At 44.4% G+C, this 26,806-nt stretch overlaps 1 protein-coding gene across 3 annotated transcripts in view; it reads right to left on the bottom strand.

The window, feature by feature from the left end:
- The window catches only part of PHF2 (PHD finger protein 2), a 475,173-nt gene that overhangs the window by 60,704 nt on the left and 387,663 nt on the right, over window positions 1-26,806 (bottom strand). For all 3 annotated transcript variants that reach the window (XM_063940741.1, XM_063940742.1, XM_063940740.1), the window contains exons 9-13: window positions 12,169-12,275; window positions 9,368-9,459; window positions 8,983-9,072; window positions 5,497-5,925; window positions 3,623-3,745 (exon numbers count right to left, since the gene is read on the bottom strand). In XM_063940741.1, coding sequence (XP_063796811.1) covers window positions 3,623-3,745; window positions 5,497-5,925; window positions 8,983-9,072; window positions 9,368-9,459; window positions 12,169-12,275 — 841 coding nt within the window. The remainder of the gene's footprint in view (window positions 1-3,622; window positions 3,746-5,496; window positions 5,926-8,982; window positions 9,073-9,367; window positions 9,460-12,168; window positions 12,276-26,806) is intronic.

Here is a 26,806-nt window from a genome sequence, read left to right as displayed (position 1 = left end):
CTTAACTACCACCATCAAACCCTCCCCCCCCCCCCCCCCCCCACTGCGCGCCATCGGGTCGTCCGTCTCCCGTAACGTCTGTCGGGCACCTCTGCAAATGTGTAGGGGGCATAACTCCTGCATTTGCATTGCTAAGGATTGCAATTGCAAAGCTGCTGCAACAAGCTTTGCAATTGCAATCTTTAGTGAATTAGGCCCACTGTTCCTGTTTGCAGAAAGAGGGTGCATTTACAAAGAAGAAAAGAATGAGACTCTGGATAGCCCAAATGTCCAGCATACAGTGAAGCCTTTAGGACTCCAGCGTAGTACACCATTATGGCCTCTTTCCTGCAAGGTCCTTGAATACCGTTGGCCCACTATTGGCTCGTAGAGTATGGTTTCTAGGAAGACACCAATTGCTTTATCATGTTATGCCTCCTTAGTTATTGTAACTAAATTGAAGACAATGGGCCTGATTTTTATATGCACACAATCCCGAATGTGGACTCATTTTGAGATTTTATGCAAAGTACACATACATCGCAACCTACATATTTAACGCAGAACATCTTCAGGTGCTTCTTAGTCATACACATCTTCGTTGCTGGTCACCAGGGGCTGAATGGCCCTTACTTGGTGGCAGCTAGAAGGCATTAAGGCATTCACACATAAGAAAACGTCCCGTGGCACACAGACTGAGTTAATACCTACTCTAACTTGAGAGTATGCAGAGTTCATGCCATTCATAGTCAGATCTTCTGCATCAAGCATGGGTTAAGTGTACGTGCCATTACTGGTGTTGGTGGCTGATCTCATGGCCGCAGGTGGTGCGGTCAAATAGATGCGTCCGACTCAGAATAAAAGCAGATCCTCGCATAGGACTTCCGATCGCTGGGAGTGGCAAATACTGAGATCACATATGTATTTTTGAATGTGATATGTAGAACAGTAGTTTAATGATAGTCCTCATTGAACAAGCTGAACTTCTGCAATGAGCAAGGTTTCTTTTCCCTAGTGACTAATAGATTTTAATTCCCCCACTTCTTTTCAAATCATTTGGATCTCCTAGCACTGATAGCAAAGGAAAACCGCTCTTCCAAATAATAATTACATGTAATGTCACCACCAACCTGTTACAATGTTGCAGACATGTACAATTACTGGTTTGAATGTAATATAATAGGAAAGAATATTCATGTATAATTTATGTGACTAACCAGTAAAAATAAAATGATTATTTTAAATAAAAATAAAAAACACCTTTGGAAATCTGCACTATTACTGCATATCACTTAGTAATAACCACCTAGAGAGGATAAGTGACTGTGAAGATACAGTTCTGAATTAATAATTGTATTCCCGAAAGCACATACTATAGGATGGGGCAGGCAATCCTTGGCACTAGTGCAACAAGATGGCACTCAAGGATGTTTTGAGTGGCACCTGCAGGGTCAGGCCCTCAGCTACTGGGCTTGCAGATCCTCAGTCCTCTCCTTCTACAGAAGAGGCATTGTTGGCATGCTAGACACTCTGGAGAATGTGGACCTGCGGCCTCTCACTGAAGGTAATTTCCAAAGTCAAATGGTAGTGGTTGCTGCCTTTCAAGGGAGAGAGAGTGTTCCAGAACATCTCACAGTAATTTTGGAATAGAAAGTGTCCTTTATGGAACAGGCTCTACCAGCTGAAAAATCAGTACCACTTATTTATCAAATGGTTTAAAGTTTATTTAAAAGTTCATCTCAATAAGTTTAAAATATCACAATTTGAAAAGGGAATTTTTGTCTTGAATGTGGAATACAGTATATATAAAAAAAAAAAAAAAGTATCATAGACTAATGATGCGTTTCGCGGGCATGCTGCTCAGTTCTTCAGATTTGTTTATGCCAATATAATCAACCATTGCAGTGACCCAGGGGTTAAAGTGGTCCAGAAAAGAGCAGAACTGCGTTTCGTCACCTATATTGGTAGACGTAACTAATTCCGCATCCACCACAGGCCTGCACAATAAGTCCCACAGAGATAATCCGTCCCGCCACCCGCATCAGCGACACTAGTATCACTGTCAGGCCGCCTCTTCCTTCTCAGGTCCCGGCGGCTCCATGGTACTCCTCCGCCCGCCCTGCCCCTCCAGTGACTCACGGAAGATGAAGGTTAGAGAGGGCTGGGGGAACACACGGAGATCAGCTGATGTGGGACACAAATGAATCAAGGGCAGTACTTGCGGTGTAATGTGAATAAGATTGTGCTACTGTGTGGCGTAATTTGAAATGGGAGAACTATTGTGTGGCCATGCCCCTTTCTTGTGAACCATCTCCCTGTTTTACCTTCGGCATGCACAGTTACTTTATAAATGATGGGAGGTAGGGTACACATTTACAGTTTGCAGGTAAGCACCAAACACCCTAGCAGCGGGCCTGGCTCCACGCAATGGGAGGAGGATAGGGTAGGTGGTGGGGGAAATGAGTTGCTCCACTTCTTCAGTACCACTTTAAACTCTACAGTGACAAGAAGCAGCGTAGTCCTGTATGCAGTGACAAGGAGATATGTAGTCAGAGCAGTTACGTTTTGTTCTCAGACTGTTTCTATTAGTAGCCAAATCTAGATTGATAGCTAGATACTCTGCAAACTGTAGAACCCAAGCGTGATTTGTGTGCCCAGAAAAGGCTGGGTATCTAATGAGTGAACCCTGGCACAGTGAGTCCTGCTCACAATCAAATAAGTACAAAGATCTAAAGAACTCCAGACTACAAATTAACAACCTATCCTGTGAAACGGAAGGACAGGGTAGGCAGTAAGATTGTTAGTAAAAAAATCTATTACTTCTGTGAACGTTTCATGTAACACAAAAGAAAATGCCCTCGAAGTTTGATAAAATTAGGAATATCAGGCAAGTATCTAGGTATGCTATTGAGCCCCCTTTCACGGATCATTTGTAATTTGGCCTTGATTCTGTCTGTAGTGCCTCTGACAGCTCATGCCTTTTATTATGGTATCACTGATACTGATTTGTACACCATATGTTAGCCAGTGTTACATTTTATATCTGCCTTATCTATTGGTTTCTATACGCTTTGTGGATATTCAATACTGCTTCACAATTATTATTCTAATATTTGTATTTGACATATCTTCTTACTATACTATGTACAGTATTCCACAGACCTATACAATGTGCTTGTTTTTTATGGTATGATGTTTCTACTGTGTCAGTTATGTATGCTCTACCTTCTTTATCCTTCATTTTTAATTCTATATCTTTATCCGGTTTATTGCAAACTTTCAATAAAATTACCCGATTATATATTTTGGACTTAATTATGAGCACCACCATAACTATGGAATACAAGTCGTCAACTTACAACGAGTGGGTTGGCTTTTGCTGAGTTTCAGCTGTTCTGTCGGCTAAAATGTATTTGCTTAGTTAGTGGAGAGCAAAAGTTCAGTTCTCGTCCTTGCACTGGAAACACATTCATTATGCGACTGAGCCATATTAGAACTCATCATATTAAGAACCATGGAAAATTGCATCCTGGCTCTGAACTGTACTCTGATCTTTAATAAATCAGAACAATCCTCTTCTCTTTTCACACACTGATAATAAACACTTCCCAACGGCTGTGATGGTTTATGAAAATCAATGTACCTTATATTTCCACTTTGCTTCTGTTTTGATTTTATTCTGTTCCCGTATTTCAAACTTCTCCACCTCGTTGTTCTGTTTAGGGGTGTCCTCCTTGTTAGGTACACTTATCTCCTCTTTAGGTGCCTGGAAAAATACACCTATAACTTAATTTAATTGTTTAAGGATAAAATATACTGTATTCATAAAGACTGTTAGCCTCACTTAAGGGTAAAAGCATCATGCAAAACAAATTATTACTATGAATGGAAGCTGCCTTGTCAATAACTAACTACATACTCCACTGCAACAGTGTACGTTAAAAAACATGGCCGAACTACCTTGCCTTAACCAATCAGATGTGTTCTCTTACATTCTTGCTGCTGTCACGATATGCAGTGGCAGGACTCGGTAGTGCAAAGCATCTTTTTTTTTCCCTGCAAAAATGCGTCTTAGATGCAAAGTAATACAATAGGACACACAAGCAGCTTATGCTGATTAAAATGATATGCAGCATGCCTATATTCTGTGTGTGACTGCGGCTGTATCTGCATCGAAATGCCACGGTACAGTGTTTTCCAGTAAAACACTGTAAAAAGCATTTTGTAAGCAAATACAGCCGCAGTCACAAAGAGTATGATAGATATAATTTAATCAGCAGAAGCTGTTTGTGCGTCATATTACTTTACTTTGCGTATAAGGCGCATTTTTGCGGGACAAACAAAAAAAAGACACTAACAGCTACAGAGTTATACGGCACTCACGCGTTATGTGTAACGCGACTCGTAGCGCACAGAGCAAAGATATAAGAGGACACGTCTGCATGTTTGACTGAAGCAGGTTCCCACTGTATATAAAACAATTCTTAAAAATATGGACTCATTGATTATAAAGCCTATGCCCCACTCCCCACTCCCCAAGCCTCCAGGGTTAATTGGATAGCCCCCAGGGGATCCATTAGCTGGCTAATTGGATATTCCCCTTAATCACAACCAGAGACTGTGCCGATTAATTTAATATTTGACACTTGTATATTGTGTGTGACTGTTTCTACAGTATACTGTATATGGAGCTTGAATTATAAATAAGCTGCGGCTGCTACATTGTTGCACTACATATACAGATTCAGAGACACAGGAGGGTATCCAATGAGAGGTGAAACAACTTTGAGTGCGAAAAACGGCTGTTATTTGCATCTTTTTTCCTGATGTATCATCAATATTATTTTACAGCTATCTAATTTGGATTGCCTGTAAAAAAAAATAGCTTTCCTCCCGAAAACACGCAGGTTCAGTGAAACCTGTTTGCTTTTGGTAGAAACAGTTGTTTTCGGGGAGGCAGGTGGAATAAAATTCCCAATAGGCGGACAGGTCAATTAGCTACTGTAAATTACCGCGGCTAATTGGAATCCCCCCTCAGTCGTGTATATACAAGTGTTGCATATAAAATTAATTAGAACAGTTTACGGGTGCATCCTAGCCAAATTGCGTTGCAACTAAGATGCATTGTGGCAAAAAAAAAAATGGCCAACGCTAGCTGAGTCTCGCAGGTCTTGGTGCACTGAAAGGGGTTGTATGGCGCAAATGCAGCAATGATATATGTAGACGGATTTGTTAAATAAATCTATAATGTCTGAAGCAAAAAACAACATCTTAAGAAGGTGTGTCGGTCAGTGGTGGATGACAAGGGGCTTACAGTTTAGAGTTTAAAGTATTGTTATCTGATGACCAAGTGATTAAAATGTGTCAGTATAAATATCAATGCTAGAGCCATGGCTTCCATTCTGACATAGAACAACTAAACACAACGGTTTAGTATCAAAACTCTACTGCCTTAGTACTGCGTTAGTAGTTCACATCATGTAAAAATAGGTCCATATATAAATGACGTATACTCACTGCCCCTTTCTTTGGTGTGTCAACTTTAATCAAAGCATCTTTAGTGTGGGCCTCAAGAACGTCGAGGTCAGGAGTTGTTGCCTGTGAAGTCGGCGGTGACTCTTTCACCTTCTTTGTCTTCTTCTTCCCGCCCTCCTTGTTTTTAGGTGGTTTTGGAGGTTTAGGTGTTTTAGGAGTTTTGGGAGGTTTGGCACCTTTAGGGGGTTTTGCTTCTTTTGGTGGCTTAGGCGGTTTCGGAGGTTTAGGGGGTTTGGGTAATTTTTCACTCTTAGGAGTCTTTTTTTTCGTAACTTTTTCCACGGGTGGCGAAATTTCTGGCACAGGTGAGGGAGGTTCTTCTTTTTCCACTTTCTCCACTTTCTCCACAATATTGTTTCCTTCGGGAACTGCATTGGCACTAATGTCTGCTTTGTTGACTTTTGATGCATTCTAAATAAAACGAAGAAGTAGTTACTCGGAGAGAAACTCTTCAATGTAGATGATTCAATTCAGTCATACAGATGGGTGAGAACAGTTCACTGTGTACACAATAACACATATGTTCACAACCACAGTCCTCATGGCACACAAGGCAACAGTCCAGGTATTAAGGATATCCATACTTGTAGTTACTCAGTGATTTTGATTTTACCATTTGAGCATGGATATGACCAAAACCTGGACTCTTGGTGTGCCTTCAGGACCAATGTTAGGAAACACTGTACAAACATAACAGATTGGGTAATGCATGATAAATATTTCTTAGTTATAGAAAAAAAAGTACCCTCTGCAATACAGATGACCATTACAATATAATAGAATATATAATAGAATATAATATAATAAAATTGTCCACATTTGTTTATATAAGAGCTGCAAAGTGAGGATACAAAAGATTTTGTATTGTTAAGATCTATGAAGGTACTTTGCAAAAAACAGTCAGGTAAGTCGGAAATGTCCATCTGATGTGTGACAACATTATGCATCTACATGTTTCAATTTAACTGACAAATCCACATTAAATGTATTTCAAGGGACTGGAAAAATTGTGTGTAAAATCCAGAAATGTATTTAAAATGAGTAAAAACAGTCTAAAGACACACTAAAGTAAAATACATATAAAATATACAAAAACAATTTGCCTTAGGGGTATATGCAATTCCGGGCGAATTGCGGCACTTTTTCGCCTGTTTTTAAATTCGACACAATTCGACCGTCGAATTCCGGCAGGTGGGTGCCAGAATTCGACATATTCAATAAAAAACGAATTCGACAGTCCCGCTGTCGAAAAACGTCCGATTTGACGGATTTTGATTAGATTTTTAAAAATGTTTAAAAAAACTCGAAAAAAAATTGCGTGGGGTCCCCCCTCCTAAGCATAACCAGCCTCGGGCTCTTTGAGTCGGTCCTGGTTGCCAAAATACGGGGGGAAAAATGACAGGGGATCCCCCGTATTTTAACAACCAGCACCGGGCTCTGCACCTGGTCCTGGTGCAAAAAATACGGGGGATAAAAGACGTAGGGGTCCCCCGTATTTTTTGTACCAGCACCGGGCTCCACTAGCTGGACAGATAATGCCACAGCCAGGGGTCACTTTTATACAGCGCCCTGCGGCCGTGGCATTAAATACCCAACTAGTCACCCCTGGCCGGGGTACAAGGAGGAGTGGGGACCCCTTCAATCAAGGGGTCCCCCCCCCAGCCACCCAAGGGCCAGGGGTGAAGCCCGAGGCTGTCCCCCCCATCCAAGGGCTGCGGATGGGGGGCTGATAGCCTTGTTGAAAATGTAAGAATATTGTTTTTTTTGCAGAAGAACTACAAGTCCCAGCAAGCCTCCCCCTCAAGCAGGTACTTGGAGAACCACAAGTACCAGCATGCGGGGGGGAAAGGGGCCCACTGGTACCTGTAGTTCTACAAAAATTTTATTAGATTCCGCCAGCAAAGTGTGGCGGATTGAAAATTACGAATTTACTGTCTAAAAGCACTGTTGTCGAATTTACAATCTTCAATTGAATATACTTTTGTCGAAATGCCGCATTTGTACCATTGCAGAAATGTCGAATTTGACATATGTCGAATTTCAAAAAGTCGAATTTAGAATGGCCGTTTTTTTGACGAAAAGTACTGAATTGCATTGTCGATTATTTTTTTGGGCAAAAATGTCCCGTTTTTCGACATTTTCGGGAATTCGACTGCAATTGCATATACCCCATAGTGTTTTAACACAGTGTAATCCAGCTACTAAACTTTCATGGTAAAAAAAACATTACTTTACTGTATACGGTGATAAAATGTTGACTTGAAAAAAAAATAATTACCACATATAAAGTCATGTATGTAGAATGAACAGTATCATTAAAAATACGCAATATCTGGGGTGGTGTAAATAAAAGTAGTTTAAATGGGACAGTTATGGGTTAAAAATGTATGGATGTTTAAAATGTATTGTGGTACACAGAGAAATTCTGGAGGCGTATATCTTCCAGATCACATTAGTGCAAAGTAACCTGAAGATGTAAGCACACACGTCAATGGTAGCAATCTACAGTACTGGCCACAGTTCCCAAAATGCTTAAAAGTAATCACTTCTCACTTCCTAAGTAGATAAAAAAGTATGAAGAGGTAATTTTTTTAAGTATTATAATACAACTTAAAGCATTAAAGCACTCAATAATATGTCTTTAATATGTGTTTTTTTGTGCTCCTGTAAGTAATGGGCATCCGATGGAGCTATTCAATTGTTTTTGGGCACCCATTACTTATTGTGCTGGTCACACCCAAATGCACCGGGTTTAGCTGTGTAAAGGGCGTGACAAGAAATGTGCCATTTGGAAGGCCAAAAGCCAGACTTTTTGTGCCTGTCTGCTCACCACCTCAGCTCATGGAGGTGCCCCAGTAATTCTCAGTTGGACGCCCGTTACATAGCGGTGCGCAAAAAAAAACAATTGAATTCCCCCTATAAAATTGTTTTGATCCCAGTGGGACCTCTAAATATATTTAATGTTGGCCTGGGTTCCCTGAAATAGACTGGAGACGGTCAGAAAACAGCAGTGGAATGGACTAGTGTAGGCCACTTAATAACTGAATAGCAGAGCATGTTGGACTGGCCTCTGCCTGCGTAGGTAAATGGACTAAATATACTTGTCAATGTTTGTCTGTCTGTGGGTGGACGCTTTGAAAATAGAAGTGCAATAGGTTCTATGGAGAAAAGACATGAGAGATACAGATGCAGAAGTTGGAGGGGTCATACAGTACTAAAAGAATAACTAATTCTGAAGTTCCGTGACCTTTACAAAGTTCACAGAAATTGTAGTTCACTACTCATATCCTTATGTATTAAATAACAACGTGCACGCCATTTGATTTAACATAACTTTATGAACATTTAATAGAATATTACACATGATTATACAAACGTGACAAAGAGAACTTTTGTGCTGCCAAAAAAGTCTGCTCAGTCCTACATTTAATTTGTTCTTCAAATTTAGTTCATACATGGAAAACCTACCTCTGTTAACCGTATTTCTTTGGCGAGATCCTTGATGAGCTGTGATGGCTTGAAATGTTCAGGAAGTTCATCTTCATGTTCTAAGAGAGCCTGAAAGAAACCACAGAAATAATTTGCTACCATAGGAACACGGCTCAAACTGACCATTAAAGTTATCAGAGAATTGCCAGGTGAGCCTCAAGCCTTGCGGACTCCCTACACAGGTTTAATAAAAGGGGCATGTGGGGGGCTATAAAGTTTTTATTAGGAACATTTAGGACATGATAATATTGCAGTACAATCAGACATGAAAGCTAAGTGTCTTTCTAACTGTAATAATGATAAAATATGTTATCACTCTTACATCAGAGATCAGTTTTAATAATATGAGAACTTAAGCCCTTACGTGTTTTTTCGTCCATGATCTAAAGGCTCCATTCAGAATTTTGGCCCCTTGGACAAGATGTGATGCTGGTTGTTTTCCCGACTTATGTAATGCTGAAGTAAAGAAACACTAAGGATTAATACTGTATAATGGAGAGATACATGCATCCGATTCCATGACATTTATTTTACAAGCATCCTTAATGTCATCTCTAACTATTCCCCTCCATGATGGCCAGAGGCACCTGGAGAAGAGAATAAAAATCTTGCAGCTTTACACAAATAACTGCATATTTACAGGATTAAGTGCATGAATTTTTAAAAGTTCACACTGTATTGTGGTTGAGCATTATGAAAGCTGGGGAGGGCTGTCAAGGGACAAGAGGGCTTAGACGCTAATGAGCAGATCTCTGGAAAAATGGTGTGGCGGTCATTTTCCCAATGATTTCTCTATTGTTTAACACAGTGAAAATGGCTGCTGTACCATTTTGACAGTGATTGCTACAGCGCTCCTGATACCATTGCGGGACTCCGGAGGGGTAAGTATTCAAGAAATGGGTGCAGCATGCGTGGTGTGGGCCCCTCCCTAGACTCAGGGGCACAGGTGAACTGCACACAATGCACCCATTATAAATGTCTAGAGCCACTAAGTAATAAGCTTTAATTAGTAGACATGTATCCGTGCTGTAGAACCATAGGCCACTTTACTTCTATCCCTCAAAGCAAAGTGTAGCCATCACTACTACCAAATAAAGTTGCTCACTAATTTTACAATGCAGAGCTAATGAGGTTATACGAGAGATCAGTTCTGATAATCATGTCTCCAGTTTTCAAATAGAAAACATTTAACATTGTTTTTACCTACTGTAGGTAAGATTTTGAAATTGAAAAATTGGCAAATTCTTTATTTTCGCACTTTTTTTTTTTTTTGTAACCTAAGTACAGTAGGTGTGATTACTGCATATATTTTGACTGAGAGGTCTCACCATTATCACTCTTAATAGTCCTGTCAGTCAATAAAGAAAGATTTGAGGACTGCGCTTGTTGAAAAAAAGAAAGGATTTCCACTATCCTCTCAGTTGCTATAAACAGAAAAAAGAGAAATGAATATCTCCCAGCGCTAGATATATCAAGTAAATCCTATGTAATTCCCACTGTAATGTCAGGGTAATCGAATAATAGAAATGGTGAATAATTCCAATATTGAAACAAATATATTTCCTTTATTTGGAATATGATATTAAAATGCATGCAAAGTATCTTTGTCTTACTCCATTATTAGAAGAAACTAAAATTGTGAATCCTAATACCGGTATACTAACACTTACAAGACAAGACAAAAACACAAAACATCTACATTCAGTGATACGCTTATTTTAGCGATTTACTCACTTAGATAACTTAATAAAAAATTCTCCAGGTAGGCTCTGGTCTCAGGTAAGTTAAATTGGTGCTGTAATTAGGTCCTGTACCATCAGGGATAAGCCAATGTCCCACCAGACTTACTGATTAGCTCCAGTCAAAGCAAAAGTCATCCTGATAGCAGAGGCACCAACAACTGTCTGCCGGCAGACACCCGTGATTTTTTGGCTTTGTGGCACTGACGTAAGTGTTTAATCTATGGTATACCTGTGATAAGGATGTTATCTGGAACCAGGAGATGCCTGCACTATACTAAATAACAACAGAAAGACTGACTTTGCTTTGACTGGAGCTAATCAGTAAGTCTGGTGGGACATTGGTTTATCCCTGATGGTACAGGACCTAATTACAGCACCAATTTAACTTACCTGAGACCAGAGCCTACCTGGAAATTTTTTAATTAAGTTATCTAAGTGAGTAAATCGCTAAAATAAGCGTATCACTGAAGTTAGATGTTTTGTGTTTTTTTGTTTTTTGTCTTGTCTTGTAAGTGTTAGTATACCGGTATTAGGATTCACAATTTTAGTTTCTTATAATAATGGAGTAAGACAAAAATACTTTTTTGCATGCATTTTAATATCATATTCCAAATAAAGGAAATATATTTGTTTCAGTATTGGAATTATTCACCATTTCTATTATTCGATTACCCTGACATTACAGTGGGTATTACATAGGATTTACTTGATATATCTAGCGCTGGGAGATATTCATTTCTCTTTAGTCCTGTCAGTCATTTCTTTCAGAGATATTTCAGTTCCGACCGTTTGTCTGGAAAAATGCTGAAATCGTAAAAATAACTAGTGTCTGAAGAGTGACAACGCTGAAGGGATTCCTAAATCATCTTTCGCTATCGTAGTGAAGTACTGGTCACACCTCAAGAAGTGAAAACTGTAAATTCCGTGTGACCTGCGTACGTGGCATTTTCCTGTTTAAAGATCTCTCTGGAGAACGTTTTCATTGATATTGATTATAATCATGGTCTGATGTCAAATGTATTTATTTTTTTAAACCATGCACTAACTCAATGCTAATTGTAAGGCAAATCTACAAAAAAAAACAACAATTGTCATGTTGTATAAACCTAAATATAGCAGGGCACTGCAATTTATGCAATTACAAAATAAGGTTAGGCCAGTTTTAGAAAGCTTTAGCAACACTTACACTTGCATATTATAACCCCCCCCCCCACACACACACACACACACAAAAAAACCCATTAACTAACCAAAATACTACATGGATGGATGATCAGAACAACACATGAATATAGCACACTGAAATAATGTTGAATGCAATACATCTTATTATTGTACAGCACCTAGAAGGTTGTCCTGCTCTTAACGGGTGAATGTCAGATATGCCCAAAATTTTGTTAATCATAAGTAATATATAAAGTACCTTTGAACTTCTCAAGCAGGTGTCGCCCCACGTACCAACAAGCCGTCTCGTAACTTGGAAACTGAGTTAAACTGATAATCTTCAGTCTCCTCTCTACCTCATATGCTCTGTGGGTACAAATATACACACATGGGTTAGTGAAGGACATCAAACAGTGGGTGTGGTATGGAAGGTAGAAAGTAACTAGGTCGACAGTGTCTAGATCGACCACTATTGGCCGACAGTAACTAGGTCGACAGGGTCTCTAGGTCGACATGAGTTTTTAATTTTTTGTTGTATAGTTTTCTTCGTAGAGTGACTGGGAACCCCAATTAGTGCACCGTGTCCCCTCGGGCAAGGTGCCTCGCTCCGCTACCGCTGCGCTCGGCAAAGGTTACCGTTCCCAATTGTAGTCCACGTGGATCGTTAAGTATGAAAGGGTTAAAAAAAGAAACGTGAAAAACTCATGTCGACCTTTTGACCTGTCGACCTAGTTACTGTCGGTCAATAGTGGTCGACCTAGAGACCGGATCCCTCAAACAGTACCCAAATCACAGAACACGGCAATTCACAAAATAAACACCGATATTGCTAAAAGTCATCTCATTTTGGGACAGCTGTACATGGTAAATATAATCCTAATATATACAAAGAACAGAATTCCCAATGTATCTAGACACTGAGGGTGACATTTTTCATATATGTAATATTCTAACTCATTCTGTCACAATTCTGGGCCAGCCAAAGCCAGAGACGCGGTGGATATTCTGAGCAATCTTAGGGTTGGTCAGATGTTCTGATGCCGCTACGGTCGCCATGTTGATCCTATGCTGTACCTTAGGACTCAGCCAATCAGCTCCTAACTGCCATGTCACAGGCTGTGTTTGAAAAATGACAGGAGCCGGTTGGTTGGGACTTTATCTCTGTCCACTTGATCTCCATCCAAGGTTTAGTAAATAGACCCTTTAATCTCAAATATGTAATGCACATAAAGTCAGTTTATTCATCTGCAGATGACACAGGTCATTAAAATATTGTGCATTAGAACAGTAGATCAGAAGTAGGACAACTATGGACGCAACCTATTTATGTTTAACTGGGTTTTTAAATGGAAGGGATCTGATAGTTTTAACAGTTTTTAATGAGAGTCATGTTCTGAATTCTATGTTGTGGTATAGCAGTGAGCGCCTGGTTCAGTTATACTCTTTTTCCAGTGAAATCCCGTGTTCAAACAGGGTTTTGCAAGATTGTTTCAACCCGAGTAGACCTTGTTAACACCGCACTGGTGACTGGGTTAGAGGATATCATGCTCCAGCTCTCCCTATGATCTGGCTCTCCCTATGCTTTTAACGGCACCAGGGTCGGATGACCAGTTTAAACTGCCCCGTAACATGGGTCCAGCACCCGGGTTGTTTTTTTGGGACCTTTTTCCACTGAGCCGCAACCAGGGGTAGCCTGGTAATAATCCAGGTCATTGCAGCAGTGGAAAAAGGGATATTAGACATGTGATATTATCAGCTACTGTAATAGAAGCTGCTAATAATAGGATTTTAATTACCTACCGGTAAATCCTTTTCTCATAGTCCATTAGGGATATTGGGGAGACTTAGTACGATGTGGTATAGACGGGATCCAAAGGAGCCAGTGCACTTTAAATTTCTTCACCCTTCTTCTACCCTCTATGACCCCTCCCACAGGCAGTTATAGGTAAAACAGTGCCCGAAGGAGAAAGGACATATATGAGAGAAGTGGTGTGATTTATACACCAGCGCACCACTGACATACAACAACCAGCAACGGCTAGTAATAACAACAGCAACAGCTGAACAGGTAACCACATAAAAGAGAACCTGCAGAAAAGTCAACGCACTGAGGCGGGCGCCCAGTATCCCTTATGGACTACGAGAAAAGGATTTACCTGTAGGTAATTCAAATCCTATTTTCTCTAGCATCCATAAGGGATATTAGGGCGACTTAAGGCCCATATAGACGGGACGATGCGGGAGAGATGTGTGCTGAGCGAACCGCTCAGCACACATCACTTCGCCGCTCAGCACAGCGCGATCTGTGCTGAGCGTGCGGGGGGAGACGGGGGGCCGCTATTTTCACCCAACGGGTGAAGTGAGCGACCCGCTAGATTGGCCTGCATGCAGGCCAATCTAGCACCAGCGATAGCGATGCCGCGCATCGCTATCGCTGTTAGGGCTACACACACAGTGATTTTGCTGAAAATCTAAGCAATCTAGTCAGATTGATTAGAATATCGCTCCGTGAGTACCCCCCTTTAGGGCCTAATTCAGAGTTCATTGCAACAGCAAATTTGTTAGCACTTGGGCAAAACCATGTGCACTGCAAGGGGGGGCAGATATAACATGTGCAGAGAGAGTTAGATTTGGGTGTGGTGTGTTCAAACTAAAATCGAAATTGCAGTGTAAAAATAAAGCAGCCATCATTTACCCTGCACAGAAACAATATAACCCACCCAAATCTAACTCTCTCTGCACATGTTACATCTGCCCCCCTGCAGTGCACATGGTTTTGCCCAATTGCTAACAAATTTGCTGCTGGGATCAACTCTGAATTAGGCCCCTAGTACGATGGGGAAGTCCGAAAGCTTCCAGAACGGGCGGGAACGTGCTGAGACTTCTGCAGCACCGCCTGCCCAAACTGGGTATCCTCTTTGGCCAGGGTATCAAACTGGTAGAACTTCACAAAAGTGTTTTTCCCCGACCAGGTAGCAGCTCGGCATAGTTGCAAGGCTGAGACTCCATGGGCAACCGCCCAGGAAGAGCCCACCGACCTTGTAGAAAGGGCCTTCAGAGACTTAGTAACAGGTAAGGCTGCCGACACATAGGCTTGTTGGATACTAAGCCTAAGCCAACCAGCAATGGACTGCTTTGAAGCAGGACAACCCTTGTTCTGTGCATCATAGAGCACGAACAAGGAATCCGTCTTTCTGATCCGAGCCGTCCATTTGACATAGATCTTCAAGGCTCGCACAACATCCAATGTCTCCAGAGGAGCAGAAGCGTCAGAACTAGACGGAACCACAATAGGTTGTGAAGTCAGGTGAAACGCAGAGACAACCTTCGGCAGAAAATGCTGCCTAGTCCTGAGCTCCGCTTTGTCCTCGTAAAAGACCAAGTATGGACTTTTACACAATAAAGCCCCCAATTCTGAGACACATCTAGCAGAAGCCAGGGCCAGTAACATCACCGTATTCCACGTGAGGTACATGTCTTCTACTGTCATAAGAGGTTGAAACCAGGATAACAGTAGAAATTCCAACACCACATTCAAATCCCAGGGTGCCGTATGCGGCACAAAAGGTGGTTGTATGCGGAGTACCCCTGGCAAGAAGGTCTGAACTTCTGGCAACATTGCCAATTTCTTCTGGAAGAAAATGGAGAGCGCTGAAATCTGGACATTAACGGAACCCAGACGTACGCCCTTATTCACACCAGCCTGCAGGAAATGTAAGAAACGTCCCAAGTGGAACTCTGCAGGAGGATACGTGCATTCCTCGCACCAGGAGACATATCTTCTCCAGATATGATAATAGTGTTTTGACGTCACAGGTTTCCTGGCCTGAACCACGGTAGCAATAACCTTTTTGGAAAGGCCCTCGTGAGTTAGGATGTTCCGCTCTACCTCCATGCCGTCAAAAGAAGTCACCATAAGTCCGGGTAGATGAACGGTCCTTGTTGAAGATCTCTTCTTAGTGGTAGGGGCCAAGGGTCTTCGACGGACATGTCCAGAAGAGCCGTGTACCAGGCCTTCAGAGGCAATCAGAATTCCCTGGACTCCTTGATTTCTGATTCTCGTGAGCACCCTTGGGAGCAACAGAATCGGAGGAAACAGGTAGACCAGCCGGTAAGGCCAAGGCGAAATCAGTGCATCTACTGCCCTCGCCTGAGGGTCCCTGGTTCGTGAGCAGTACCAGGGAAGCTTCTTGTTGAGTCAAGAAGCCATCATGTCTATTTGTGGGCAGTCACACCGGTTGATGTTCTGCTGAAACACCTGGTGGTGGAGCCCCCACTCCCCCGGGTGGAGATTGTGATGACTCAGGAAGTCCGCATCCCAATTGTCCACTCTGGGAATGAAGACTGCCGACATTGCGCTTGCATTTCTTTCTGCCAGAGGAGTATCTTTGACACCTCTCGCATGCAGGCTCTGCTTTTTGTCCCTCCTTGCCAACTGATGTATGCCACTGCTGTGAGCTGTCTGACTGTACTTGGATCGCGTGATCCTCGAGCAGAGGAGAGGCCTGAAGCAGAGCATTGTAGATCGCCGAAGTTCCAGAATGTTGATCGGAAGGAGGGCTTTGTGGGCTGACCACCTGCCCCGGTACTGCGCCCCTTGGGTGACAGCTCCCCATCCTCTCAGACTTGCATCATTGTGAGGAGGATCCAATCCTGAATCCCGAAACTCCAGCCTTCCAGGAGATTGGAGGACTGCAGCCACCCCAGGAGTGAAATCCTGGCCTGAGGTGACAGCCGTATCATCCGAAGCATCTGTAGATTTGATCCAGACCACTTGCTCAGGAGATCCAATTGACATGTTCTGGCATGGAACCTCCCATATTGGATTGCCTCGTATGAGGCGACCATCTTCCCCAACAATCTTATGCAGAGATGGATGGATACTCGAGCAGGTTGGAGCACCATGTGGGCCATCTCCTGAAGTGTTCTCGCTTTGTCCTATGGGAGGAACACCTTCTGGGCCACAGTATCCAGTAACCTTTCCAGGAACAGGAGCCGCTGAGTTGGCTCCAGTTGGGATTTCTGTAAATTGAGAATCCACTCATGGCGTGACAGAAGTTGGATAGTGCGGTCGATATGGAGCAATAAAAGCTCCCTGGATCTTGCTTTTATCAGAAGATCGTCCAGGTAAGGGACAACATTGACCCCCTGGACCCGGAGCTGGAACATCATCTCCGCCATAACCTTTGTGAATACCCTCGGAGCTGTGGACAGGCCGAAGGGCAGCGCCTGGAATTGGTAGTGGTCGTCCAGCAGGGCAAACCTCAGATAAGCCTGATGGGATGGCCAAATAGGAATATGAAGGTAGGCGTCCTTGATATCCAAGGAAACCATGAATTCCTGTTCTTCCAGGCCCGCAATCACTGCTCTCAAGGATTCCATGTTGAACTTGAAAACCATTAGGTAAGGGTTCAAGGACTTTAGATTCAAAATGGGCCTTATCGAGCTGTCCGGCTTCGGTACCACAAACAGGTTGGAGTGATAACCCCTGCCTTGCTGTGGTATTGGTACTGGAACAATGACGTGGGACCGGACCAACTTTTGGATGGCCCGTTGCAACGTAACTTGCATATCCTCCAAAGCTGGTAAGCTTGATTTGAAAAAGCGTTAGGGAGGAGCACCATCGAACTCCAGCTTGTAGCCCTGAGAAATGAGGTCCCTGACCCTGGTATCCTGGCAGGAAACTTCCCAGACGCTGCTGAAGTGACGCAGTCGAGCTCCCACCTTGAGATCCCCTTGGGGTGAGTGGGCACCGTCATGCTGAGGACTTAGTGGAAGCAGAACTGGTGCTCTGGTACTGAGAACCGGTATTTGCAGGTCTTTTTGTCTTACCTCTGGTGTCTCTATTCGCATTGGAGGCACCCCTGGCCCTAGATTGAAATCTGTTAGACCGAAAGGACTGAACAGACGGCCCCGGGTAGGAACGCCTAGCCGGCGGGTCCCAGAGGGGAGAAATGTGTATTTCCCTGCAGTGACTTTGGAAATCCACGTATCCAACTGGACCCCCAAAGAGCCATTCCCCAGAAAAGGGGAGGGATTCCACACCACGCTTGGATTCTGAGTCCACTATCCACTGACGCAACCACAAGGCCCTGCACGCCGTCACTGCCATGGCAGACGTCCTAGCATTAATATTGCCCATTTCCTTGAGCGAGTCACACAGGACGCGTGCATGTGTCCTGAATGTGCTTCAGGAGAGTCACTGTACTGACCAGAGGTATATCCCCGGAGAGGCCCTCCTGAATCTGAGTAGCCCACGTATGAATGGCATGGGTCATCCAGCAACCAGCTATGACCGGCCTTTGTGATACACCTGCTGCTGTGTAGACAGACTTTAGTGTAGTCTCTATCTTTCTGTCCCCAGGGTCCTTTATGGTAAAGGAGCATGGGGCAGGCAGCACCGCCTTTTTTGACAGTCAAGAGACTGAGACGTCAACTCCCGGGGGCTCTTCCCAGAATTTCCTACCTTCAGGAGCAAATGGGAAAGTGTGCAAAAATCGTTTTGACACTTGGTGGTAAATTTACTAAGATGGGAGTTCTATTTAAGATAGGATGTTGCCCATAGCAACCAATCAAATTCCACGTATTATCTTCAAGAAGGTGCTAGACAAATGAGAAGTAGAATCTGATTGGTCTCTATGGCCAACATCCCATCTTAAATAGAACTCTCATCTTAGTAAATTTACCCCTTGGTATTTTTTTGTCTGGATTTTTCCAGGCTAATTTAAATAGGTAATCTAACTCTGCAGAATCAGGGAAAGTGACATTAGGCTTGTTTTGTGTAAAGAAAAACAACTGCTGTGATGCAGCGTCCTCTAGAGGGAGCTTTAAAACATCCCGTATAGCCAGAAAATAAGATTTTACTCACCGGTAAATCTATTTCTCGTAGTCCGTAGTGGATGCTGGGAACTCCGTAAGGAACATGGGGAATAGACGGGCTCCGCAGGAGACTGGGCACTCTAAAAGAAAGATTAGGTACTATCTGGTGTGCACTGGCTCCTCCCTCTATGCCCCTCCTCCAGACCTCAGTTAGGACACTGTGCCCGGAAGAGCTGACACAATAAGGAAGGATTTTGAATCCCGGGTAAGACTCATACCAGCCACACCAATCACACCGTATAACTCGTGATACTATACCCAGTTAACAGTATGAAATATAACTGAGCCTCTCAACAGATGGCTCAACAATAACCCTTTAGTTAGGCAATAACTATATACAAGTATTGCAGACAATCCGCACTTGGGATGGGCGCCCAGCATCCACTACGGACTACGAGAAATAGATTTACCGGTGAGTAAAATCTTATTTTCTCTGATGTCCTAGTGGATGCTGGGAACTCCGTAAGGACCATGGGGATTATACCAAAGCTCCCAAACGGGCGGGAGAGTGCGGATGACTCTGCAGCACCGAATGAGAGAACTCAAGGTCCTCCTCAGCCAGGGTATCAAATTTGTAAAATTTAGCAAACGTGTTTGCCCCTGACCAAGTTGCAGCTCGGCAAAGTTGTAAAGCCGAGACCCCTCGGGCAGCCGCCCAAGATGAGCCCACTTTCCTTGTGGAATGGGCTTGTACTTATTTAGGATGCGGCAATCCAGCCGCAGAATGCGCCAGCTGAATTGTGCTACAAATCCAGCGAGCAATAGTCTGCTTAGAAGCAGGAGCACCTAGTTTGTTGGGTGCATACAGGATAAAAAGCGAGTCAGTTTTCCTGACTCCAGCCGTCTTGGAAACATAAATTTTCAAGGCCCTGACTACGTCCAGTAACTTGGAATCTTCCAAGTCCCTAGTAGCCGCAGGCACTACAATAGGTTGGTTCAAGTGAAAAGCTGATACCACCTTAGGGAGAAACTGGGGACGAGTCCTCAATTCTGCCCTATCCATATGGAAAATCAGATAAGGGCTTTTACATGACAAAGCCGCCAATTCTGACACACGCCTGGCCGTAGCCAAGGCCAATAACATGACCACTTTCCACGTGAGATATTTCAAATCCACAGTTTTAAGTGGCTCAAACCAATGTGATTTCAGGAAACTCAACACCACGTTGAGATCCCAAGGTGCCACAGGAGGCACAAAAGGGGGCTGAACATGTAGCACTCCCTTTACAAATGTCTGAACTTCAGGCAGTGAAGCCAGTTCTTTCTGGAAGAAAATCGACAGAGCCGAAATCTGGACCTTAATGGAACCCAATTTTAGGCCCATAGTCACTCCCGACTGTAGGAAGTGCAGAAAACGACCCAGCTGAAATTCCACAGTAGGGGCCTTCCTGGCCCCACATCACGCAACATATTTTCGCCAAATACGGTGATAATGGTTTGCGGTTACTTCTTTCCTAGCTTTTATCAGCGTAGGAATGACTTCCTCCGGAATGCCCTTTTCCTTTAGGATCCGGAATTCAACCGCCATGCCGTCAAACGCAGCCGCGGTAAGTCTTGGAACAGACAGGGCCCCTGCTGTAGCAGATCCTGTCTGAGCGGTAGAGGCCATGGGTCCTCTGATATCATTTCTTGAAGTTCTGGGTACCAAGCTCTTCTTGGCCAATCCGGAACCACGAGTATCGTTCTTACTCCTCGCCTTCTTATTATTCTCAGTACCTTTGGTATGAGAGGCAGAGGAGGGAACACATAAACCGACTGGTACACCCACGGTGTCACTAGAGCGTCCACAGCTATCGCCTGAGGGTCCCTTGACCTGGCGCAATATCTTTTTAGCTTTTTGTTGAGGCGGGACGCCATCATGTCCACCTGTGGCCTTTCCCAACGGTTTACCAACAGTTGGAAGACTTCTGGATGAAGTCCCCACTCTCCCGGGTGTAGGTCGCGTCTGCTGAGGAAGTCTGCTTCCCAGTTGTCTACTCCCGGAATGAACACTGCTGACAGTGCTAAGACGTGATTTTCCGCCCATCGGAGAATCCTTGTGGCTTCTGCCATCGCCATCCTGCTTCTTGTGCCGCCCTGTCGGTTTACATGGGCGACTGCCGTGATGTTGTCTGATTGGATCAGTACCGGCTGGTTTTGAAGCAGGGGCCTTGCCTGACTTAGGGCATTGTAAATGGCCCTCAGTTCCAGAATATTTATGTGTAGGGACGACTCCTGACTTGACCAAAGTCCTTGGAAATTTCTTCCCTGTGTGACTGCCCCCCAGCCTCGAAGGCTGGCATCCGTGGTCACCAGGACCCAGTCCTGTATGCCGAATCTGCGGCCCTCTAGAAGAAGAGCACTCTGCAGCCACCACAGCAGAGACACCCTGGTCCTTGGAGACAGGGTTATCAGCCGATGCATCTGAAGATGCGATCCCGACCACTTGTCCAAGAGGTCCCACTGAAAGGTTCTTGCATGGAACCTGCCGAATGGAATTGCTTCGTATGAAGCTACCATTTTTCCAAGGATTCGTGTGTAGTGATGCACCGATACCTGTTTTGGTTTCAGGAGGTCTCTGACTAGAGATGACAGCTCCTTGGCTTTCTCCTGCGGGAGAAACACTTTTTTCTGTTCTGTGTCCAGAACCATCCCCAGGAACAGTAGGCGTGTGGAAGGAACCAGCTGTGGAATGTTTAGAATCCATCCATGCTGTTGTAGCACTTCCCGAGATAGTGCTATTCCGACCAACAACTGCTCCTTGGACCCCGCCCTTATAAGGAGAACGTCCAAGTACGGGATAATTAAAACTCCCTTTTTTTCGAAGGAGTATCATCATTTCTGCCATTACCTTGGTAAACACCCTCGGTGCCGTGGACAGTCCAAACGGCAGTGTCTGGAATTGGTAATGGCAATCCTGTACCACAAATCTGAGGTACTCCTGGTGAGGATGGTAAATGGGGACATGCAGGTAAGCATCCTTGATGTCCAGGGATACCATGTAATCCCCCTCGTCCAGGCTTGCAATAACCGCCCTGAGCGATTCCATCTTGAACTTGAATTTTTTTTATGTATGTGTTCAAGGATTTCCAATTTAAAATGGGTCTCACCGAACCGTCCGGTTTCGGTACCACAAACAGTGTGGAATAGTAACCCCCTCCTTGTTGAAGTAGGGGCACCTTGACTATCACCTGCTGGGAATACAGCTTGTGAATTGCCTCTAGCACAGCCTCCCTGCCCGAGGGAGTTGTCGGCAAGGCAGATTTGAAGAAAACGGCGGGGGGGAGACATCTCGAATTCCAGCTTGTACCCCTGAGATACTACTTGAAAGATCCAGGGATCCTGTGAGCGAGCCCACTGATCGCTGAAATTTTTGAGGCGGCCCCCCACCGTACTTGGCTACGCCTGTGTAGCCCCCGCGTCATGCGGTGGGCTCAGAGGAAGCGGGGGAAGAATTTTGATTCTGGGAACTGGCTGACTGGAGCAGCTTTTTCCCTCTTCCCTTGTCTCTGTGCAGAAAGGAAGCGCCTTTGACCCGCTTGCTTTTCTGAAGCCGAAAGGACTGTACCTGATAATACAGTGCTTTCTTAGGCTGTGAGGAAACCTGAGGTAAAAAAAATTCTTCCCAGCTGTTGCTGCGGATACGAGGTCCCAGAGACCATCCCCAAACAATTCCTCACCCTTATAAGGCAGATCTATGTGCCTTTTAAAGTCAGCATCACCTGTCCAGTGTCGGGTCTCTAATACCCTCCTGACAGAATGGACATTACATTAATTCTGGATGCCAGCCGGTAAAATATCCCTCTGTGCATCCTTCATATATAAGACAACGTCTTTAATATGCTCTTATGTTAGCAAACTAGTATCCCTGTTTGACAGGGTCACAGACCACGCTGCAGCAGCAATATCTGCAGGTCTCAGTCTAGTACCTGAGTGTGTAAATACAGACTTCAGGATAGCCTCCTGCTTTTTATCAACAGGTACCTTCAAAGTGGCCGTATCCTAAGACGGCAGTGCCACCTTTTTTGACAAACGTGTGAGCGCCTTATCCACCCTAGGGGATATCTCCCAGCGTAACTTATCCTCTGGCGGGAAAGGGTACGCCAACAGTAACTTTTTAGAAATTACCAGTTTCTTATCGGGGGAACCCACGCTTTTTCACACACTTCATTCACTCATCTGATGGGGGAACAAAACACTGCCTGCTTTTTCTCCCCAAACATAAAACCCTTTTTTAGTGGTACTTGGGTTAATGTCAGAAATGTGTAACACATTTTTTATTGCCGGGATCAAGTCACGGATGTTCCTAGTGGATTGTGTATATGTCTCAACCTCATCGACACTGGAGTTAGACTCCGTGTCGACATCTGTGTCTGCCATCTGAGGGAGAGGGCGTTTTTAAGCCCCTGATGGCCTTTGAGACGCCTGGGCAGGCGCGGGCTGAAAAACCGGCTGTCCCATAGCTGTTACGTCATCCAGGCTTTTATGTAAGGAGTTGACACTGTCGGTTAATACCTTCCACCTATCCATCCACTCTGGTGTCGGCCCCACAGGGGGCGACATCACATTTATCGGCATCTGCTCCGTCACCACATAAGCCTCCTCATCAAAACATGTCGACACAGCCGTACCGACACACCGCACACACACAGGGAATGCTCTGACTGAGGACAGGACCCCACAAAGCCCTTTGGGGAGACAGAGAGAGAGTATGCCAGCACACACCAGAGCGCTATATAATGTGGGGATTAACACTATAACTGAGTGAATTTTCCCCAATAGCTGCTTGTATATACAATATTGCGCCTAAATTTAGTGCCCCCCCTCTCTTTTTAACCCTTTGAGCCTGAAAACTACAGGGGAGAGCCTGGGGAGCTGTCTTCCAGCTGCACTGTGAAGAGAAAATGGCGCCAGTGTGCTGAGGGAGATAGCTCCGCCCCTTTTTTGCTGCCTTTTCTCCCGCTTTTTTATGGATTCTGGCAGGGGTATTTATCACATATATAGCCTCTGGGGCTATATATTGTGATTATTTTGCCAGCCAAGGTGTTTATATTGCCCTCAGGGCGCCCCCCCCCCCCCCAGCGCCCTGCACCCATCAGTGACCGGAGTGTGAGGTGTACATGAGGAGCAATGGCGCACAGCTGCAGTGCTGTGCGCTACCTTGGTGAAGACTGAAGTCTTCTGCCGCCGATTTTCCGGACCATCTTCATGCTTCTGGCTCTGTAAGGGGGACGGCGGCGCGGCTCCGGGAACGAACACCAAGGACGGGTCCTGCGGTCGATCCCTCTGGAGCTAATGGTGTCCAGTAGCCTAAGAAGCCCAAGCTAGCTGCAAGCAGGTAGGTTCGCTTCTTCTCCCCTTAGTCCCTCGTTGCAGTGAGCCTGTTGCCAGCAGGTCTCACTGTAAAATAAAAAACCTAAAATATACTTTCTTTCTAGGAGCTCAGGAGAGCCCCTAGTGTGCATCCAGCTCGGCCGGGCACAGAAATCTAACTGAGGTCTGGAGGAGGGGCATAGAGGGAGGAGCCAGTGCACACCAGATAGTACCTAATCTTTCTTCTAGAGTGCCCAGTCTCCTGCGGAGCCCGTCTATTCCCCATGGTCCTTACGGAGTTCCCAGCATCCACTAGGACGTCAGAGAAAGAGGGGTTCAATATCCTGAGTAGAAGCGGAATCCCCACTAACGGGATCCAAGTCATCCCCCTCCTCCTCTATTCCCTCATCTGAATCAGGGAGCAGAGCAGGTAATCCACGCTTTTGCGGTCCTGAGTTAGGGAGGGGGGACTGTGTAACATCTGCCCTAGCAGCTAAGTCTGTAACAGCCTGTTGTAGTACAGTAGCTGAGTTTTCTGAACATTAGCAGTGAGTTGTGATGACATAAGACATCATAGACTTAAGAGTCCCTAACCAGGACAGCTCTGGACCCTCTCCCAGCCCCTTCACTGAGCTGTGAAGATTGGCTGCATTGTTCACATGAAACAGAATCAGATGACAAAGGGAGAGAATCTGGTGTGGCATACACTGCATAGTTTGTGTTTCCCTACAGTATGTTCACAGTAATCACAATAACATACACACAGACAGTAATACTTAGCAAGCCTGCCCTTACTGTATGTGAGAGGAGACACAGAGAGAGAGAGAGAAGACCAGCACACCCCTAGCTATACAGCCCCAGTGAGGCTGGCAGCTTACTATATCACAGTGAAACACGATTTCTGTCCTGTGTAGAACTCAGAATGTGTACAATAGCGTCTCTCCCCCTTTGCTACACCCAGTTTTGCAGTGTGTCTTGTGAGTCAGGAGGAGCTGTGTGTGCTTGCTGCTGCTGCATTAAGCAGAGGAAGGTGCCAAAATGCAGCTGGTCCCGCTCTGAGGTAGCTCCGCCCCCACAATGGTGCCGGAGCTACAGAGATTTTTATACTGGCAATGTCTCCTATGTTGCTTAAAAACATCACACAAGTGCTAGTTTAAGCCACCGCTAGCCAGTCTACACGGGGGGACTCTATCGGGTCCCCTCCCAGGAGGGTTCCGTATGCCGTGCCCGCGTTTAGCCGCACCATGGACCAGGGGACCCCCATAGCGGGGCCCCCGGCTTGTACTCATCACAGTTGTCACATTCAGGCATATGTTAGGGGTGTGTTGCGTGCTGCGATTGCGACAAACAAGGCGCAGTGCCCCGCTGAACAAACAACCTCTCAGGAAGGTGGTCCTGCAGCGGGGAAGCGGCTCTGACACCTCGCAAGGAAAGTGAAGAAAACTCTCTGGAGCTGCAGAGATGTGCACACTCTCCTGAGGGCATTTTTTTCTAAACTGCCTGTGGGAGGGGGCATAGAGGGGAGGAGTCAGAACACCCAGTGAAGAAATTTAAAGTGCACCGGCTCCTTTGGATCCCATCTATACCCCATCGTACTAAGTCTCCTCAATATCCCTTATGGATGCTAGAGAAAACTAATTGCGTGGTGTCTAGTGGCCAGACCTCAGTAATTCTATTCTTTAATCATTCATAGAAGCCCCCTGCCAAACAGTTTATATGGTTATACAGTATTACATTGCATGTAGAGAAAATCTCAATCATGTTGTGTACGCAAAACATCTGTTCCATCTGCACAATTATGTTAGGCTGGCCATTACACTGCAAAAAAATTATGAGAATGCAGCCTACCAAATTTACTATGAACTAGTGACATCACTGTGAATGCAAGTTATCACATCACTATGAACCAGTGACATCACTGTAAATGCAGCCTATCATATCACTATGAACCAGTGACATCACTGTAAATGCAGCCTATCATATCACTATGAACCAGTGACATCACTGTAAATGCAGCCTATCATATCATTATGAGCTAGTAACATTACAGTGAATGCAGTCTATCATATCAATATGACCCAGTGACATTACAGTGAATGCAGCATAGCATATCACTATGAGCCAGTGACATTACAGTGAATGCAGCATAGCATATCACTATGAGCCAGTGACATTACAGTGAATGCAGCATAGCATATCACTATGAGCCAGTGACATTACAGTGAATGTAGCCTATCATATCACTATGAGCCAGTGACTTTACAGTGAATGCAGTCTATCATATCGCTATGAGCCAGTGACATTACAGTGAATGCAGTCCATCATATCACTATGAGCCAGTGACATTACAGTGAATGCAGTCCATCATATCACTATGAGCTAGTAATATTACAGTGAATGCAGTCTATCATATCACTATGAGCTAGTAATATTACAGTGAATGCAGTTTATCATATCACTATGAGCCAGTGACATTACAGTGAATGCAGTCTATCGTATCGCTACGAGCCAGTGATATTACAGTGAATGCAGTCTATTGTATCGCTATGAGCCAGTGACATTACAGTGAATGCAGTCCATCATATCACTATGAGCCAGTGACATTACAGTGAATGCAGTCCATCATATCACTATGAGCTAGTAATATTACAGTGAATGCAGTCTATCATATCACTATGAGCTAGTAATATTACAGTGAATGCAGTTTATCATATCACTATGAGCCA

The sequence above is a fragment of the Pseudophryne corroboree genome, chromosome 9 (genome assembly GCF_028390025.1).
Source record: "Pseudophryne corroboree isolate aPseCor3 chromosome 9, aPseCor3.hap2, whole genome shotgun sequence".
Lineage (NCBI taxonomy): Eukaryota > Metazoa > Chordata > Amphibia > Anura > Myobatrachidae > Pseudophryne > Pseudophryne corroboree.
Note: the sequence above shows the minus strand (reverse complement) of the source record. Positions and strands in the feature narration are given on the sequence as shown.